Source organism: Saccopteryx bilineata, chromosome 2 (genome assembly GCF_036850765.1).
Source record: "Saccopteryx bilineata isolate mSacBil1 chromosome 2, mSacBil1_pri_phased_curated, whole genome shotgun sequence".
NCBI lineage: Eukaryota > Metazoa > Chordata > Mammalia > Chiroptera > Emballonuridae > Saccopteryx > Saccopteryx bilineata.
Window position 1 is genome coordinate 268,701,714 of NC_089491.1, and position 20,065 is coordinate 268,721,778.

Sequence of the window (20,065 nt, forward strand, 5' to 3'; positions counted from 1 at the left end):
GGTTGGCGGGTAACCTAGCAACGCAGGACGGGGACACACACACACACACACACACACACACACGACACACATATACACACACACACACGCGCGCGCGCGCGCGCGCTCACACCCTCGTAGGTAGCTTTGGGTAGAGAAACCCGGAGCCTTCGAAGCAGGTGAGTGACCAGGTGCGGAAGGGCTGTGGATGACGGGGAGGTGCGGAAAGGCGTCTAATCTGCTATCTCTTGGCTCTCTGAGGAATCAGTGAGCCCCCAGTGCAATCCCGTCCCCGCCCCAGGTCCCTGCTCTCCAGCCCCTGCCTACAAGGACCACTGGACATCTTCAGTGTCCCCGCCTGCACTCTGTCCCTCCGCTTATCATCTTCATGGTCCCCCTTTCTCATGCCTGAAACGTGGAGTCAAGTAGAGTCACATCGTAGTTAACTAATTTCAAATCAAACATAGATGCTGGGGGTTAAGAGGGTAGGGTATATTATAGACTCTATAATCTTCATACAACATCAGGGTGGGTAGTTAACTCTTTGGCGGACCGCACTGGTCCACTCACCTATGGTATTTAAGCCCTACCATTCCGCCCAACGGCCATACATTCTGGGGTAAGCATGCAATGAAAGGCATCTCCATTGAATGCGTTTAAATTAGGTCGTTTTGATTATGCCAATTTTTGCCTTTGGTGCTAAAACTTTAAAATCTAATTCCCATCCCTATCTTTAAAGTGTGATTTCATTTACATACTGAAGACCCAGGGTTTGTTGTGAGGATTAAATGAGCTTGGCGTAGAGCCAAGGTAAGTGCTCAGTGAAAAGTAGCATCCCCCCCCCCAAAAAAAATACATCCAGTTTTACCTCTTCCTGCTTAAAATACACTGCTCACAAAAATTAGGGGATTAGGGAACGTGCAGATACCCCAGTATTTTCAGCATATGAAATAAAAGTTGGTTTTGCATCTCATTTGCATAATCGAACAACTTTCTTTGACTTGTCATTTCCTTTTCTGTTCTTGTTTAATTTTAAAAAATCAAATGCTTCTTTTTTTTATTGCTTTATATTCATTTTGAAATATCCCCTAATTTTTGTGAGCAGTATAGCTCCAACAGTTATCTCTTTCCATGCTCTAAATGTTCATATATTTAACAAGTATTTGCTGAGTGCCTACTATGCCTGCTGCTGGGTGCAGGAGTGGAGTAGTCAATAAAAGAAACTTCATTCCTTCCCTGATGGAATTGGTCTAATGTGTGTGAGAGAGATTAATCAAATACTAAAATACAGATAAAATGTGAAATTATACCTGCAGAGATTCACTTCCTGAATGATGGAGTGAGGAGGTCAACAAACCCTCTCCTAGAAAAGTAATGAAGAAAGCTGTGATGGCTGAATTTTCTAACCGAATCAGGGAGACTCTCTCATCCTGTAGTTCCTCTGTAAGGTGATCAAGAGGAAGTGAGACTCATAACTAGAATTACCAGGCCAAGACAGGGCAAAAGGTCAAGGACTGAAAGGGGTGGGAAAGTCAAGAATAAGAAGGGGTGTGAGTTCTGAGGACACTGTTCTTGTCTTGTCTGAATATAAAAACGTTGTTAGTAGAAGCCAAGGATCTAGCCTGCTGATCCCTTTCCCAGACGTCACTCAGAAAGCCCCAAACGGCCTTTTGATTGAAAGCAGCTCTAACAGATGCTGCAGGATCATAGTATCAATCACCCCACCTCTGAGCTGAATGGGCTACCCAGGGCACTTCAGACAGAGCTCTGCCCTGGCTCTGCCCATGGCCTCCCTCAGGAACCCATTCCAGGCATATGTGGTCCAACATAAATGCCAGAGTTTTAGCCTGGGGTTTTCACTTGGTCAGCAGTGAAACATGCAGTTAAAGGGGTTAGTCTTTCCTGCCTGCTCAAGTGCTAGCTGCCCCTACACACTTTCCTTTTTCCATAGGAGAGAGGAGCTTAGGGTACTGGGGCCAATGTACCACCTGAGCCATGCCTGAACATATTATACACTTCCCTTTGAAGAGGGCTTTTAACTCTCCGAAAAGCTTCCTCATATATCAAATCATCCATCCTCACCCAGCTTCTTTTGAAGTGGCTAGCACAGGTGTACCTCCAGGTGACAGAGAGATAAGAGGCTTCCCAGACTTATTTCCAGAGCCTCTGATAGTGGCGAGTCGTGCACCCAGGTCTCCTAATACCAGCTGTGACTCTGATCTTGGTTCTGTAACTGATGGTGGCTTTAAATAACACAATGTCAGCCTGTCAGATAGAGCTGGGCCAGACTTGGACAGGCCTTCCTTTGAACCTGGAAGGGGCACTAGACTTGGGATGGGGAGGCCAGCAGTTATATAGCAGGGCAAGGCCATTGTGGTCTAGCCCAGTGTTTCCCAACTAGGGCACCTCCACACCACACTCCCACCCCCGCAGGCACATTTGGCAATATCTGGAGACATTTTGTCTCCTATGGGTCAGAAACTGGGAGAAGTGTGCTACTGGCATTGAGTAGGTGGAGGTCAGAAATGCTGCCAAACATCTTACAATGTACAGGACAGCCTCCACAACAAAGAATTATTTGACCCAAAATGTCAATAATGTGATAATTGAGAAACTGGGGCCCTGGCTGGTTGGCTGAGCATTAGAGCACTGGCCCAGTGTGTGGATGTCCCAGGTTCAATTCCCAGTCAGGGCACACCGGGGAAGTGACCATCTACTTTTCCACCCCCTTTCTATCTCTCTCTCTCTCTCTTCCTCTCCCACAGCCATGGCTGAAATAATTCGAACAAAGTTGGCCCTGGGCACTGAGGATGGCTCCATGGCCTTGCCTCAGGCACTAAAATACCTCAGTTGCCAAGCAACTGAGCAGCATCCCAGAAGACAGAGCATTGCCCCCAAGTGGGCTTGCTGGGTGGATCCTGGTCTGGGTGCATGTGGGAGTCTGTCTCTGCCTCCCCACCTCTCACTTAATTAAAGAGAGAGAGAGAGAGAAACTGGTATTTTTATGCAAGGCAAAAGCTACACACAGACACACACACACACACACACACACACTCCTTTTCCCTTCAGGCCCTACTGGAACTGAAAGCAAAAGCAATTACAAATCAAGATCATTTGAAATACAAAGAATCAGGAGAAAGTATCTCTTTGACCTCAGCTCTCAAATATCAATAATAGCAGCAGGTTAACATCCTATAACCAATCTAATGCCTTTAACAGGAAGGCTTACAAACACAGGTTGTTTTTTATGACCACAAACCAATGAAATACTTTTTCTTTCTGGACCCAGCAGACACATGCTTAATTACAAATGAATACTTACTACATGCAATGCATTCTCTTTATTTTTAACTGGCAAATTGATTTCACTAAAAAGGTACAACCCTCGGTTTAAAAAAAACACTTCTTCAACATAATCTCTCAGACAGGAAAGGCCAGTGTTTTGCATTCTATAAGCTTCTGATTTAAATATTTTTTAAGCAAGGGAAGTTTATTTTAGAAGAACTCTAACTTTATTACTAGAAAAGTCTTCCTTCTATCTGAAGCAACCAACATGTTACTATCCACAATTGGATATAACTTGAAATAAACACCTTCTAAAGCTACACTTTAACCAAAAGAGGAATTAAACATCATGATGAATTAATTTGTAAGGAGGAAGAAACTGGAGAATGGTGAGTAGGTTAATGGGTCTCTATTCTCCTCCATCACTCACAGAAAAACATGGATAATGTAGAACAGGGGTCGGGAACCTATGGCTTATGAGCCAGATGTGGCTCTTTTGATGGCTGCATCTGGCTCGCAGACAAATCTTTAATAAAAAAATAATAACGTTAAAAATATAAAACATTCTCATGTATTACAATTCATTCATTTCCTACCACTCATGTTCATGGTTGCGGGTGGCTGGAGCCAATCACAGCTGTCCTCCGGGACACCAAATTTTTATTGGATAATGCATAATGTACACGGGTCATTGTGAGGTCAGGAAGTAAACTTCCCTCCTTTTAATCAAGTAGTCAGCTAGCTAATTCCAGAAACCCTTTTGATGAAGAAGATGGCTAAAAGAAAAAAAGATGAGGATTATTGTACTTTTCAGCAGGAATGGACAGAGAATTCGCCTTTGTGGAGAGAGCAGGTTCTACAGTGTGTCTAATATGCAATGATAAAATTGCATCAATGAAACAGTCAAATATAAAGCGGCACTTCGACACATGCCATACTACATTTGCATCAAAATATCCAGCGGGGGACAGCAGGAAGAAAGCATGTCAAGAGCTACTGTGCAGAGTGCAAGCTAGTCAGCAGCAACTCCGTGTTTGGACACAACAAGGTGACTGGAATTCGGCTAGCTTTGCTGGTGCTTTAGCAATTGTGAGAAACGGAAAGCCATTCACAGATGGGGAGTATGCCAAAACATTCATGCTTGATGTTGCCAATGAACTTTTTGACAACTTTTTGGATAAATACAAGATAATCAAATGAATAAAAGACATGCCTCTGTCGGCAAGAACTGTTCATGATCGTATCATCATGATGGCAAATCAAATTGAGGCAACACAAGTGAAGGACATCAATGCAGCACCATTTTCTCTCTCGCTTTGGATGAGTCAACAGACGTAAGCCATTTATCCTAGTTCAGCGTGATTGCAAGGTATGCTGCTGGTGACACACTACATGAGGAAAGTCTTGCTGTTTTGCCTATGAAAGAGACAACAAGAGGGGAGGATTTATTCAAGTCTTTCACTGAGTTCGCTAAAGAAAAAAATCTACCGATGGATAAACTTATTTCGGTGTGTACTGATGGTGCTCCGTGCATGGTGGGGAAAAACAGAGGATTCGTAGCGACAGCTTCTGCCTGTTAACTCAGCAAGGAGGCGGTGGAATCAGAACCGAGGGATTCCTTACACATTAGGGACTTCCTTGAGTCCTAAATAGAACATCAGTGTAAGGATGAAGCAGACAGTGTTAGGTGCCAGGGGCACTGGGGGTGGGGTGGACATTGTACCTCTTAGAAACACGACAACTGTCACAAGTACATGAAATCAGCTATACAAATCGTGAATTCCGCAACATGGCTTTATTCATTCTGTAATTGTGCACAAATTACAAGATTAGGGGAGAAGAGACAAAGACCTTGAGTTCTATTTCTTGTAAAAACTCTGCCATCTCCACCCCAGCCATACCTCCTACCCCAAACCATTTTTTCTGAGCTCTCTCACATCTTAGCTGAAAGCAGTCTTCTTTTTTCCCCCCAAGCCATGGGAAGTACCAAGAATGGAGTCCTGAAGGCACAAGATCTCAATCAGAGCTAAGAAATCAATGAGGAAATATCTAATGACCTAGAAATACATGTGGACTTTCAATAGAAGGCTGGCACTAAGGAAGTGTTTGGTTTTGGAAGAGGTGTACACACATGGCACTAAAGTGATTTACATTGATTCCTGGGGTGAGCAGGCTGTGCCGAAGACCCTTTTCAGGTCTCTTCATTCCAGTTTCATCAGTGAGAAAGTCTTGGCTTGGTGTTAGTAAGGATTTTGTATATTAACCTTATATCCTGCAACTTTGCTGTAGTTTTTAATTCCAGGAGAGTCTTTGTTGCTTCTTTGGGATTTTCTACATAAACAATCATGTCACTGGTGAAGAAAGGTAGTTTTTATTGCCTCCTTCCCAACTTGTATACATTTTACTTCCATTTCTTGTCTTGTTGCATTAGCTAGGATTTCTGGTACGATGTTGAACAGGCGTGGTGAGAGGGTACGTCCTTGCCTTATCCCTGAGCTCGGGGCAGAAACTCCTATTCCCTCACAAGTCTGATGTTAGGTTTTTTGTAAATGCCCTTTATCAAGTTCCATTCTATTCCTAATCTGCTGAGTAGGGTTTTTTCTTTCTTTTTTTCAATCATGAATGGGTGCTGGCGTTTGTCAAAAGATTTTTCTATATCTAGTGGTATATTTTTTTCTTTTGACAGAGACAGAGACAGAGTCAGAGAGAAGGGCAGATAGGGACAGACAGGAAGGGAGATGAGAAGCATCAATTCTTCATTGCGGCACCTTAGTTGTTCATTGATTGCTTTCTCATACGTGCCTTGACCAGGGGCTACAGCAGAGCAAGTGACCCCTTGCTCAAGACAGTGACCCTGTGCTCAAGCTAGATGCCTGCGCTCAAGCCGGTGACTTCAGGGTTTTGAACCTGGGTCCTCTGCATCCCAGTCCAACACTCTATCCACTTCGCCACCACCTGGTCAGGCCCCCTTTTTCTTTTCTTAACATGATGGCTTACACTAAATTATTCTGTTTTTAAAAAATTTTTTTTCTGAAGTGAGAAGCAGGGAGGCAGAAAAACAGTCTCCCACATGTGCCCAACTGGGATCCACCGGCAAACCCACTAGGGGGTGATGCTCTGCTCATCTGGGGTGTTGCTCTGTTGCAACCAGAGCTATTTTAGCACCTGAAGTGGAAGCCATGGAGCCATCCTCAGTGCCCAGGGCCAACTTTGCTCCAATGGAGCCTTGACTGTGGGAAGAGAAGAAAGAGACAGAGAGAAAGGAGAGGGGGAAGGGTGGAGAAGCAGATGGGCACTTCTGTGTGCCCTGGCCGGGAATTGATTTTTTTAAAATTATTTTTATTTATTCATTTTAGGGGGGGGGGAGGGAGAGAGAGAGAGAGAGAGAGAGAGGAGAGGGGAGGAGCAGGAAGCCCCAACTCCCACATGCGCCCCAACCGGGCAAGCCCAGGGCCCCGAACCGGCGACCTCAGTATTCCAGGTCGACACCCCTATCCACTGTGCCACCACAGATCAGGCCCTGGCCGGGAATTGAACCCGGGACTTCCACATGCCGGGCCCACACTCTACCACTGAGCCAGCCAGCCAGGGCCACTAAATGATTCTTAAATGTTGAACCAGCCTGCGGACCTAGGATAAACCCCTCTTGGCATGGTAGATAATACATTTTATACATTGTTGGATTCAATTTGAGAATATTTTACTAAGGACTTTTGCAGCTATATTATAAGATACATTGGTCTGTACTTTTCCTTTCTTATAATGTCTTTGTCTATTTTGGTTTCAGGGTAATGCTTACCTCATAGGATCAGTTAGAAAGTATCCCTTCTGCTTCTGTTTTATAAAAGAGATTTCAGAGAATTGGTATCATTTCCTCTTTAAATATTTGGTAGAATTCACCAGTGAAATTATCTAGGCATGTGGCTTTCTGTTGTAGAAGGTTATTAATTATTGATTCATTTAAAAAAATAAATATAGACCCATTCAGGTTAGCTGTTTCTCCTTATATCAGTTTGGGTAGATTGTGTCCTTCAAGGAAATGGCCCATTCCACCTAGATTATCAGGTTTGTGGCCATAGAGTTGTTCATAATATTTCTATATTGTACTTTGAACATTCATGGTATTAGTAGTTACGGCCCCTCCTTCCTTCCTGATATTAGTGATTGGGTAGTATGTTTTTGACATCTCCCTACCACTTGCTAACCTTGCTTTTTGACAACAGAGATGAGGTCTCAAACTCATTGTTCCTGCTGTAATAATATCTAGCTAGAATGAAATAATATCAGAATGTAGACATTATTATCTTCTCCTAAAGGAAAGTGATACAGATTTTTCAGTTACAGAGGAAATAGAAAGTTTCCTTTTTATTTATTTATTTTTACAGAGGCAGAGATAGACAGGGACAGACAGACAGGAACGGAGAGAGATGAGAAGCATCAATCATCAGTTTCTCGTTGCGCGTTGCGACTTCCTAGCTGTTCATTGATTGCTTTCTCACATGTGCCTCGACCGCGGGCCTTCAGCAGACCGAGCAACCCCCTGCTGGAGCCAGCGACCTTGGGTCCAAGCTGGTGAGCTCTTTGCTCAAGCCATATGAGCCCGCGCTCAAGCTGGCGACCTCGGGGTCTCGAACCTGGGTCCTTCCGCATCCCAGTCCGACGCTCTATCCACTGCGCCACCACCTGGTCAGGCAGAAAGTTTCCTTTTTAATGAAAAGTACTTAAGAATGAAAGTATACTTAAAAAAATTAAGTTGAAAACAGTACAACTTGGTTTATATAGATTTGGCATAAATCACAAAGGTGGCATGCTAATGAGAGAGACTTGGGCAACACTGAACTAGTTCTATCCCTCATGAAGGCCTCTTTCCTCATCTGTATGGTGCGGCATCATGCCACCCACGATCCCTGTGTTGTGATCAGTTATAAGATGTGTCTTAGTAATTCCTTGAGACTAAGTTCCAAGGTATTGTGAATGATTGACTCAAAATATAAAAATCAACGAGAGGTGATTCAAGCTTCCCCTAAAAGAACTTAGTCACTCTCACTCACTTGCATTCTGATAAGCTTCCTTAAGGAGAAAGGGATGGGATGACACTCTATTGTTGCAACCTGTGTCTAATCCTGTGTGTCCCCATGAGAACATAACACCAGTAGGAGCACTTCGTGGCAGTAGAAAGATCAAGTTGTGTGTGTGTGTGTGTGCATACACATATAAAACAACTTCTATGAATATTCATATTTGTAGTTGTTAAGGAGATTGGCTGCTATAGGAACAGAATCTTAAACACTTCTGTTAAGACTACTCAACAGGATTCATTGAAAGTGGACCAGCAGCCTGACCTGTGGTGATGCAGTGGATAAAGCGTTGACCTGGAAATGCTGAGGTCGCCGGTTTGAAACCCTGGGCTTGCCTGGTCAAGGCACATATGGGAGTTGATGCTTCCAGCTCCTCCCCACCTTCTCTCTCTGTCTCTCTCTCCTCTCTCTCTCCCTCTCTGTCTCTCTCTCTCCCTCTCTGTCTCTCTCTCTCCCTCTCCCTTTCTCTCTCCTCTCTAAAATGAATAAATAAAATTAAAAGAAAAAAAGGAGCATCTCATATTAGTTAATAAAAGAATATATTTAAAAAAAAAAGAAAGAAAGAAAGTGGACCAGCAAAGAATCATTCTGTGTCCACCAGAGAAGTCAATCTTAAAATAGGGAGACCAGACAGAATTGTTATGGGTTGCTTGCTCCTGAGACAGCCGGCCTGGGCTGAAATCCCAGCCCTATAACTTACTAGCTGTAAATTAATAAAAACATCTAACCTTCGTCTGCCTCCCTTTTCTCGTCTATAAAATGGAGGTAATAAAAGCTCCTACCTCATAAGGTTGTTGTGAGGAATAAAGGAGTTAATTCATGCAAAGAATTTAGTATAGTGTTTGGCACAGAGTATGTTCCCAAGAATTAACCAATATTAAAATGGCACTCCTTAAAACGAGAGACCCCTCTACACACACACTTCCTCCAGTTTTCTTAACACCCTCTGACTTCTCCACGCACCTGTTAGATTTGTGGGGTGGTTGTAAGGTTGGGTTTTCTTCCCCTTTTTCCCTGGAAGTGGGGGGATATAATTTACCTCAAACCTTTTCTTTTTTTCCTTCAAAATGTTCTGAGAGTGAAAGTAATAAAATACCCAACCAGCCCACTTGAATGAAGACTCGAAATAATTTGCATGATAAAGATATATTTCCATTTATAAAGTTCATCAGCAGAATTAATGACAAATAAAGGGAAGATCCAATTAAAGTTCCCCATCCATTAACAATCTTGCTTCAACTCTCAGGGCAGGAATTTTCAAAGGAGAGGATGAAGTTGGAAATTATTTAAATATTAAGGTTGGTGGCATTAACAAGGACAAGAAATGATCATATTAGAATTCAAGGAAAAGAGATTCTCCAGTGATTTTTGTCATCAGAATCAGACGTGTTTCCCCCAATCCTGGTTCCACGGGCTTTTTCTTGTTCACTCAAATGAGCTGTCGAGAACTGATGGGCGTCATCATAATCAAAGAAAACAAGTTTGCCCTTTAGAGCAAAAGAGGTAATTTGGCTGAAAGCAAATTGGAAACATTTCACATCACGCTTGCATTTCCAGCCGCCATCCCCAAAGAACTTGGGCGTTTTGATGTGTGCCTGCAAGCTTTGGGGGACGATGGGGAGAAGAAGTGTGTTTGTTAAATGTTTTGGTCCCATTCATCCTGTGGCCATGGGGCAAAGACCCTTCATCCTCAGAGAGGATGGTCCACGGCTGTCTGTAGAACGTCATTTTCAGGAAAAACCTTACAGGAACTCAGGAGATTGAAGGAAGAGAGCAGGATAGGAGGGATGCTCTTCTCTGGGCGCATATTCCCAGAGGCTTCTAATTTGGGATCCATTTTTGCCTGGCCAAGGAACGAAGCTGCCTCAGCACTTGGTCTGGTTACCCTTCTTCTTCCTTGTTCTTAGTTGCTTTAGGTGTTTCTTTGATTCCCTCCCCTTCCTGTTTACTCTTTGGTTTGGTGAACTGAAGAAGACGTCTTTTGTGCCTTCAGATATCACTTCCTTCTCCCTGGCTTTTGTATCTCCATCCCCACGGTCTCCCGGGAGCCCCCTCGATCCTGTGTCGTCAGTTGCCTAGGTCGCCAGCTAGGGTTCTCTGATGGCAAGCAACAGACACCGACCCTGGCTGAAGAAAACGGTGCTGGCAAGGCTGGCAGCGAACCGGCCCTCAGAGAGGACAGCGGCTGAGGAGGTTCTGTGGATCTTGGCAGCAGGATCTTCAGGAATCCACCACTGGCATCCGGCAGCCCCCACCATTTCCTATCCCTGTGTCCCTCTTCAGAGTTCCCAGGAGGAAGAAAGTGGGGCGCTCTGATTGGCAGTCCCACCAAGACTGCATGCAGTGGGAGAGAGGACGCATTCCTCAAAAGAAAATCGGGGACCTATCACCTGACAAAGAAGAAACAGATCATGGGAAGCCTAGACATCCTGTCCACAGTCTGCTCTAGTTACGGCAGCTAGAACACAATGAGTTTAAACCTGGTGCGATGGGCAGCGTCAGTGCAGAGGGCAGGGGCCGTGTGCAGAGGGCAGGGGCCATGTGCAGAGGGCAGGAGCTGTGTGCAGAGGGCAGGGGCCGTGTACAGAGGGCAGGAGCTGTGTGCAGAGGGCAAGGGCTGTGTGTGTGGCCTGGACCTAGTGACTTTCTAGCCAAGATTGTAGCAAAATTATGTGTCACACCCAAGGTCAGCATTCATTAGACACATCTGGATCTCCAGTGGGGCCCAGAGACTCAGACTGGGATATCGCTGAAGCCTGGGCTAATAATATTAGTTATTTACTGTGCACTCACCATGCCCAGGCCCTGTGCCAGAAACTTCCCATTGAATCTGAAGATCCCCATCTTATGGCTGAAGAAACCCAGGCTTAGGGGGAATTAGATAACCAGCCCCAGGTCCCCCAGCAAGAATCTGAACCCAAATGGGGCTGCTGCAAAGATAGTTCTCTCAGCCATCATGTCACGCAGGCAATGCAAATTATTGATTTCTGATTGCCCCCATAGATATTTCTGAAGCAGGTTTTTTAAAATTAATTAATTAATTAATTAATTTATTTATTTATTTTTTACAGGAACAGAGAGAGAGTCAGAGAGAGGGATAGACAGGGACAGACAGACAGGAACGGAGAGAGATGAGAAGCATCAACCATCAGTTTTTCGTTGCGACACCGTAGTTGTTCACTGATTACTTTCTCATATGTGCCTTGACCATGGGCCTTCAGCAGACCGAGTAACCCCTTGCTTGAGCCAGCGACCTTGAGTCTAAGCTGGTGAGCTTTGTTCAAGCCAGATGAGCCCGCACTCAAGCTGGCAACCCCAGGGTCTTGAACCTGGGTCCTTCCGCATCCCAGTCTGACACTCTATCCACTGCGCCACCACCTGGTCAGGCTGAAGCAGTTTTTTTAAATAGGCTTTTTATGTTGTAATAGTTGGAGCTTTACAGAAAAGTTGCGCAGCACAGAATTCCTGTATGCCCTTCATTGGGCTCCACCTACTGTTAACATCGTACATGACCATGGCATGTTTGTCCAGACTAAGAAATTAACACTGATACAATGCTAGTGATTCAACTATCCACTTCCTTTGGATTTCACCAGTTTCCCTACTAACCGTCCCTTTCCCCTTCCAGAATGCAATCCAGGATTCTATGTGGCACTTAGCAAAACAATGTTTTATTAATTTATTTTTATAGAGAGGAAAGGAGAGAGAGAAACATCGATTTGTTGTTCCACTTATTTATGCATTCATTGATTCTTTCTCGTGTGTGCCCTGACCAGGGATCGAACCTGCAACCTAGACGTATCAGGACATCGCTCTAAGCAAAACAGTTTTTAAACATTGTATTTTAAAGTCATTTGAAGTCATTGTTCACTCCACCCCAATTCTCAAAATCCGTGCTTAAATACCTGCGCAGGTGTGCTGTGCTGGTGGTCCTAGTCCTAGTCCCATTTGCTCTGTCCTTGTCCTCTGCCCACCACCCCCCCAACCCTCTGGGAGGCATTGGTATTAGATTAGAGGGTAGGACAAAGAAAAAATCTAGAGTATTTCTTCCCTCTTTGCTTTGGGTTATGTTTCTGGCAGGTCCTAGGGGCTGCAGTTCTTCCTGGACAGGAAATGGCTGGGGTTCTAGCTTCCTCTGGGTGACCTTTATCTGAAAGCTCAGTACCTCCTCCCTCTGTGGTGAGTTTCTGCCACTGACAATTGCTGGGGGTGTGGGAGGGGAGAGCTTTACCTTGCCCCGGTTGGCCTCTCAACTCATCCATCACCTGTATGACCAGTTTTCTGTATTTAAATACTTAGAATGATGCCAGCATTCCTGGTTGGTCCCTGCCTGACACATGTGCCCAAGACCCACCTGCACGCTTGGCCTTCCTATCCTCAGGGTCCTGACACTGTCACAAAGCTACAAACTGCTTTCAGTGAGAGGTTGAGTATAAAAGCTTCAGAGCCATGAAGAGGAGCCCTCAATGTCAAGTTTATGGTTGCTATGGCCATACCAGCCATACCAATGTCTCCACAGCTCTACTCACTGCTTCCTCCTTCCTTTTTCCAGGCTGTCCAGGGCTAATACAAGCGGGAGACCCATCTAGTCTACCAAAGTCTCTGTCTCCCAGGGCATACAGAGACAGAGAAGTCTGCTCACAGAATAGCTGGAGACATCCTCACCGTGGTCCCTCTCTACCAAGGCCCTCACATCAGCAGAATAAGACTGATGGCGGAGTCACCCAAAAAGCCAGCCTCCCCACTAAAACCCTTGGTCCCCTCTATGACCAAACTCACCACTATTGAGACCAAGAGGATCATGTCCGTACTGGACGAGACCATCCACAAGGTGGAGTTGGTGACCCTGCTGTCATACGTGACGTCCAATAAAGAAGACCTGGAGGGCGTGCTGGGAGAGGACATCGCGAAGGCGGTGAGAGAACACCAGGACCTCTGCAGGGTCCTCCTGGACCACATCAGTTACCTGCAGGAGGAAGAAAGGCGGCTACAGGGGGAAGACTTTGAGGAGGAACCGTGGCTCCAAGACCACCGCCCCTCCCTAGAGCTGCGGAAGTCCCGCCTCTCCCCACTTATGCAGCAGGTCAAAGAATCCACCAAGAATATCCTGAGGCTCTTGCTCACTAACCCACAGGCTGCCAGGCTCTTCCAGACGCAGGCACTGGGCATAAGTGCGGGAGCCCAGAGTCTTATCGACAGCCTGATAGAGCTCCGGGGTTTCCTGTTTGAGAAGCTACTCACCAGTCCCATGGAAGCTCGAGACAAGGCTCAGTTCATACAGGACATCACTAAACGGAACACGAGGAACCAAGAAGTCATCGAGGGTCTTGAAAATGAATTGGCGGAGAGGATGAAGACCAGGGCTGCGGAGGTATCGCTTACAGTATTGGTCAAGTTATAGAAGGAGCCACACGGAAGAGCTCAAATCTTTTGGCAGCTGGGTCTCCCCCCAGTGATTTACGTAGATGTTTTCATTTATTTTACGAATGTGGTCTTGCGTACTTACTAGATGCCAGGTCTTATAAATAAGCCCACATGGTCCCAGCCTCATGGAGCTCACAGTAAGGAAGGTAGGTCTCAAAGAGCTGATTCAATGATAGTTTTGAGACATACAACGAAGGGTAAGTAGAAAGTGCTAGAAGGGAGAGCTATAGGAGAGCCGCACTCAGACCACAAGGGTCAAGGATGGTAAAATCAAAACATGAAGAATGGAAGGGAGCGAGCCAGGCCGGTGAGGCAGAGAACACTCTTCCAGGCCAGGGGTAGGCAAACTTTGTCTACAAAGGGCTGGAGAGTAAACATTTTATAGACTTGGGGGCCAGGAGGTCTCAGTCACAACCGCTGAACTCAACTCTGCCATTATAATGTGAAAGCGGCCACAAGCCACCCATAAATGAATGGACTATGTTCCAGTAAAACTTTATTTACAAATACAGGCAGCCAGGTGGACTTGGCCTGTGGGCCTTTGTTTGCAGAACCCTGTCCCAGGTGGAGGGGAGTGTGTGTACCTAGATCCCGAGATGGGAAAAGGCCTGGCTGGTTCGAGATCCCCCAAAGTCCCAGGCCTCTCTGGTGGCCTCACTCTGCATGCCTGAGCCCCTCACTCCTGCCAGGAAATAGAGCAGGGTGGTCCAGAACCTGGGCTCTGGGTCAGACAGACCTGGCTTCAAATGCCAGCTCAGCGACACCACCCTGAACCGACAACTCAACCCCCTTCCGCCTCTGTTTCCTCGCCTGCACCCAGGCTGTCCCTATGCACATCGGGGTTGGTGATAATGCAGTAATGGCCAGCTTCTCTTGTGGTGACTAATGGTCACTTAGGTATTAACAGAGTCTCTCCTCTTCCTGTCCCAGGTGGAGAAGGAGAACTTTGTGGTCCGAGAGCTGAAAAACCACCTGCACCAAGTGCTCAAGTTCTCGGAGAACAGCCTCCTCCGCACCAAGCAGGAGGCTGAGAAGCAGCAGAAGGCAGACTTCCGGGCCTCACAGGCCAGAGTGGCCAAGATCCAGCAGGAGATGCTGCAGCTGCAGTCCCAGTTCCACAACCTGGTCAACGAGAACTGGGAGGCGGAGCAGGCGCTGAGGAAGGTGCCCAGGGAAGCAGGGAGGAGGGGACGATGGAGCCACTGGGCAAGGGGATGGGCAGAGGGAGGTCCGGTGTGTAGGGCAGGGCTGCCCCAGCCAGCCAGGATGCCCAGCATTGAGCCCAGCATTGAGTACCCCTCGGGAGGCAGGAGGGTGCAATACACAGGCCCCGGGCCTGGGGGCAGAGAGCCGGGGCTCTCCTGTCCTGCTGCCCGCCCACTCTGTGACCTTGGGCAAGTTCCCTCACTCTGAGCTTTGCAGGGAGGATGTAACCCTCCTTGTCGAATACCAGACAGGAACTGAAGATGCAAACACACCTCTGGCCAATTACTTAACTCCCTTTGAGGCTCAGTTTTCACATCTTTAAAATGAAAGTGATCAAATCAGTCTTTGTGTGTTATTATAATACTTAAACAAGGTAATAGCCCGGCGGGGGTGGCACAGTGGCTAAAGCATTGACCTGGAATGCTGAGGTCACCGGTTTGAAACCCCAGGCTTGTCTGGTCAAGGCACATATAGGAGTTGATGCTTCCTGCTCCTCCCCCACTTCTCTCTCTCTCAAAATGAGTAAGTAAATAAAAATAATAAAAGCAATTAAAAAACAAACGAGATAATAGAGAGCTGGTGCAGAATAGGGGCTACTTTCTGTCTCAATGGATTGGCCTGTTCTAGACATTTCATACAAAAGGAATCACACATAATGTGGCCCTTGCGTCTGACTTTTCTCACTCAGCATCATGTTCTCAAGGTCCATCCAGGTGTCAGCGCTTCATTCTTTTATATGGCCAAATAGCATTCCTGTATATGCACAGGAGCTGATCTTTTTTTTAAGTTTTTTTTTATTTTTCTGAAGTTGGAAATGGGGAGGCAGTCAGACAGACTCCCACATGTGCCCGACCAGGATCCACCTGGCATGCCCACCAGGGGGCGATGCTCTGCCCATCTGGGGCGTTGCTCTGTTGCGACCAGAGCCATTCTAGCGCCTGAGGCAGAGGTCATGGAGCCATCCTCACTGCCTGGGCCAACTTTGCTCCAATGGACCCTTGGCTGCGGGAGGGGAAGAGAGAGACAGAGAGGAAGGAGAGGGGGAGAGGTGGAGAAGCAGATGGGTGCCTCTCCTGTGTGCCCCGGCCGGGAATCAAACCTGGGACTCCTGCACGCCAGGCCGATACTCTACCACTTAGCCAACCAGCCAGGGCCCAGGAGCTGATCTTTTTAAAGTAAAGTTAGATCACATCCTTCCACTGTATCTAAACCCATTCAATGGCTTCCCCTTGCCCTTACACTAGAATCCAAACTCCTCCCCCTGCTGACGCTCTGTGACACAGCTTCTCACCCTGTCCTCCCTGGGACCATGCTCCTCCTCAGCCACCCCATTCCAGACACAGGGACTCAATTTCTTGTTCTTTAAGCAAACAAACTTGTTTCTACCCCAGGGCCTTTGCACCTGCTGCTCCCTCTGCTTAGAATGGTCTGGGGCCAGAATGCTGGCTTCAAAGCCAGCTCTACCATTCCCCAGCTCTGTGTCCTTGGGCAAGTGAGTTAGCATGCCTGATCCTCAGTTTCCTCATCAAATAGAGGAAAAACTACCTTGTGTGGATTCATAGGCAAAGCATCCACCACAGGGCTGGCTGAGGCGGAGCGTGCTCGGTATTGTTCATTCTAGTCCGTCAAACAATGAATAATTGGACTTTTTTTTTTAGAAGAAATATAAAGTGGAGACAGAAATCGAAAACTGGATCCAGAAATACGATATGGAGATGGGTGAAAAGCAGGTATTTGTCACTGCATATGTCTCTCGCAAGTGTATTTCCCAAGATCCTCTAGGAACAGGAGGATGGGAGGAGAGGCCCTGCGATAGTCCATCGTTTCGGCCAAGTTCTGGGCCTCCCCAGGGAGGACTTGGAACATAGGCCTGCAGTAGGCCCTTTCCTGCCCCTTCTTTAGCCTCAAGGGTTTGTCTAGCCTGGAGCAGTGAGGGGAGAGGTGGGAAGGGAAGGATTGTGAAGTGTGAGCCACTAAGAAGTGCTTGACACCAGGCCCAGTGATCCTGGCTCCATCTAGTGTCCACATCCCAGACTCTGTTCCCTCCTTGCTCAGTTCCTGCCAGCACCCAAGCCAGGGCCTCCCCATTGGACAGAGACATGAGCTTGCTTCCACCACTTGTCACTCAGAAAGCATCTTCCGAGCGCTCAAGGTGTGCCAGGTGCTGGGACGCAGCAGTGAGGGAAAGCCCCGTTAGCCTTCGGAGGTTCTACTCTAGTGTCACTCACCAGCTGTGTGACCTGAAGCCAGGGGCTTGACCTTTCTGAGCCCTTTTCTTTTTTTTTTTTTTTTTTTTTTTTTTTCATTTTTCTGAAGCTGGAAACAGGGAGAGACAGTCAGACAGACTCCCGCATGCGCCCGACCGGGATCCACCCGGCACGCCCACCAGGGGGCGATGCTCTGCCCATCCTGGGCGTCGCCATGTTGCGACCAGAGCCACTCTAGCGCCTGAGGCAGAGGCCACAGAGCCATCCCCAGCGCCCGGGCCATCTTTGCTCCAATGGAGCCTTGGCTGCGGGAGGGGAAGAGAGAGACAGAGAGGAAAGCGCGGCGGAGGGGTGGAGAAGCAAATGGGCGCTTCTCCTGTGTGCCCTGGCCGGGAATCGAACCCGGGTCCTCCGCACGCTAGGCCGACGCTCTACCGCTGAGCCAACCGGCCAGGGCTATCTGAGCCCTTTTCTGCACGTGATCAAGAGGCAGTCATACCTACGCTGAGACCATGGTGGGATTCAGTGAGGCCCCGCTGTTGCAAGTGCTTGTCCTCAGCACAGGATCTGGCCCTGAGAAGTGCTCGGGGAATGGCAGCCAACAACACGGGTGCCCATATGCCCTACACCCAGTTCTGTGATCATCTCAGTGGCACACGGCCCTGGTTTCCGGGCCAGGGAAACCTGGTGAGCACTGGAGGTGACATCAGCCTCTGAGTGGTCCAAAGCCAGGTGTGCTGCTCAGAGGGCAAGTCAGGGTCTGGCTGGCTGACCACGAGTGCTACAGCATGGGGACACTCCACAGGCTGTGCTCTTCTCTCTCTGGTCCCACTGAGGGGGGTGGGTTCCCAATCAACTCTGTATCCTCTGCAAATGCTTCGCTTCTGATAGATGCTTGGTAAGCATTAGTGGAAGGGAGGGAGGAAGACAGGTGTGACTTACATACAGCAGGAGAGCCTGTAGTTAAGACATAAGGAAGAACTGTGGGACTTGGTTACCTGAGAATGCTCGACTCACAGTGCCTTTGTGAAACAGACAGCGTAGGTGGCAGCAACTTGCATTTTTTATGTCCCCATGTGTGCCTGGCACCACATCCAGTAAGTGCGTCCATCCCATCATTTAATCCTGAACACAGCTCCCACCCTTCCCCCTCCTGGGTTTGGAATTGTCCTCATGTTTCAGATAAGGAAAAATGAAGGCTTGTCCAGGTGTGGCCGAACTGGGATTCCTCCTCAGTCTGGCCAACCCACAGGCTGTGTTCTCTCCCCGTTCCTGGGATTATTTCAGTTGAGTCCCACCGCGAGCTATGGTGAACCCCATCACCTCTCCCACTCTCATCCGGGCCTTGGAGGCAGAAGGGCTTAGTGCTGGGGCGGAAGCCCCTGTGGGAAGGGTGGGTGCATGCGGAGGAGGGTGGCAGGCTGGCCTCGACGCCTGGTGACCCGGCCCCGGCCCTCCCCAGGAGGAGTACGAGGAGCTGGACAGCATCCACAAGGAGGAGAAGGCCGAGCTGGCGGAGCTGAGGCTCAGACACAACGTGCTGGTGGAGGAGTTTGCCCAGATCCGGGAGGAGCGGGAGAGGTACGCCAAGAAGAGGATGGAGGATGAGCAGGAGCTGCTGCGCATGGTCCGTGCCGCCACGCTCATCCAGGCTGTGTGGAAGGGCTACCTGGCCCGCTCCATGCTCAGGTCCAAGAAGAAGAAGCGGGGAAAGGGCAAAGCGAAGGACAAGAAGGGCAAAAAGGGCAAGGGCAAGAAGGGAGCCAAGGGCAAGAAATGAGCCCTCGCCCCACAGCCCAGCCCTGCCCTGCGCACTCACCGCGCCGACCTCCCAGAGAGCAGGCCCGGGAGCCACTGGGACAGGGACGCCTGTGATCACGGCTTTCACACTTTTTAAAATTAAAAATAATATTCAACCACATCCTACAAATAAATCTCATTTGACCCAGGGTTGTTGGCTGTATGCATGTCCATCCCTGCAAATGCCGCTTCCGTAAGGGGAGCGTGCAGGCCGGGCTGTCAGCACAAAACCTGTCCTTCCTTCCCCTCCACGGGGAGCCACATCCCCAGCGGCAGCCCCCCTTGGTCCAAGCCCAGAGCACCATGGTCACGGTGGACATATCGCCCACCACGGCTGCCCGCAGTGGGTTTGGGGGCAGGCAGAGAATCCCAGGAGGAAAGGCTTCAGGCTGCCCTGAGTACCACCCTGGGACTGTCCACCTGCCCACATCTCTCTCCCCCACCCAGCACTGAGAGCTCAGGGGTCCCAAAAGCCTAAACAAGCTGCCTCACATTGGCTTTATTTGGTGCTCAGGTAGTTGAACAATAATATATCTTTTTAAAATTCATTTCTAGCATCGAAAAAAATCAGGGAGCATCATACAGAAATCCAGCTTCCTGCCTTTTCTGGAAAAAAAGTCTCATCATCCAGCTACTCTGGGCCTGCATGTCTTCTAGAGCTGAGCTGCAGCACCTGTTAGATGGCAGAGACTGTAGGCTGCCCCAGTCCCCACCACTCCCAACTGTCTTCCCAGACACAGCAGCCCCTTATCATTACATTCAGGCTGTTGCCTCTCCTCTAGTTTGGTCAGGAGGAAAGAAAGGTATTTCCGGCCCATGTCTATTTAAATGGGGAGGGCATAACGGAAATGAGAGCTGGGAGGAATTAATTCTTTGTAAAAGTTCTAGGAAGTTGAAACATCCTGCATGTTTAAAACACAAAGTGTTTTTGCCAAGAGAGCAGCTGACTTGCTTCCCTCAGGCCCTACCAGCCCCATGCTGCACGTGCATCCCCGGTCCTGGCCATTCCCGGTCCTGGCACTGTAGGTCTCTCTCAGACTGCTACCCAGATGTTTCTGCTCTTCCCTTCCCCAAGAGGCAGTGCAG

At 48.0% G+C, this 20,065-nt stretch overlaps 2 protein-coding genes across 4 annotated transcripts in view; one reads left to right on the forward strand and one right to left on the reverse strand.

The window, feature by feature from the left end:
• The window catches only part of TPCN1 (two pore segment channel 1), a 118,772-nt gene that overhangs the window by 51,546 nt on the left and 47,161 nt on the right, over window positions 1–20,065 (reverse strand). The gene's annotated exons all lie outside the window — the stretch shown is intronic.
• Window positions 64–19,147, forward strand: IQCD (IQ motif containing D). Of its 3 annotated transcripts, none has more exons than XM_066260519.1 (5): window positions 64–158; window positions 12,895–13,713; window positions 14,697–14,930; window positions 16,631–16,702; window positions 18,642–19,147. In XM_066260519.1, the coding sequence occupies exons 2-5, from the start codon at window positions 13,054–13,056 to the stop codon at window positions 18,957–18,959; spliced, it is 1,284 nt and encodes a 427-aa protein (XP_066116616.1). In that variant the 5' UTR covers window positions 64–158; window positions 12,895–13,053; the 3' UTR covers window positions 18,960–19,147. The 3 variants fall into 3 exon arrangements, with proteins under 3 accessions (XP_066116616.1, XP_066116619.1, XP_066116617.1); XM_066260522.1 differs by having other exon boundaries at window positions 16,634–16,702; XM_066260520.1 differs by lacking the exon at window positions 64–158 and adding an exon at window positions 12,510–12,521.

What these genes read in the sequence shown, in the direction of transcription:
- IQCD (XM_066260519.1), top strand. Translation starts at nt 13,054, where the DNA reads ATGGCGGAGTCACCCAAAAAGCCAGCCTCCCCACTAAAACCCTTGGTC. An exon ending in CGGAGCAGGCGCTGAGGAAG is followed by an intron (nt 14,931 to 16,630) that starts GTGCCCAGGGAA and finishes TTTTTTTTTTAG; the next exon opens with AAGAAATATAAAGTGGAGAC. An exon ending in TGGAGATGGGTGAAAAGCAG is followed by an intron (nt 16,703 to 18,641) that starts GTATTTGTCACT and finishes GGCCCTCCCCAG; the next exon opens with GAGGAGTACGAGGAGCTGGA.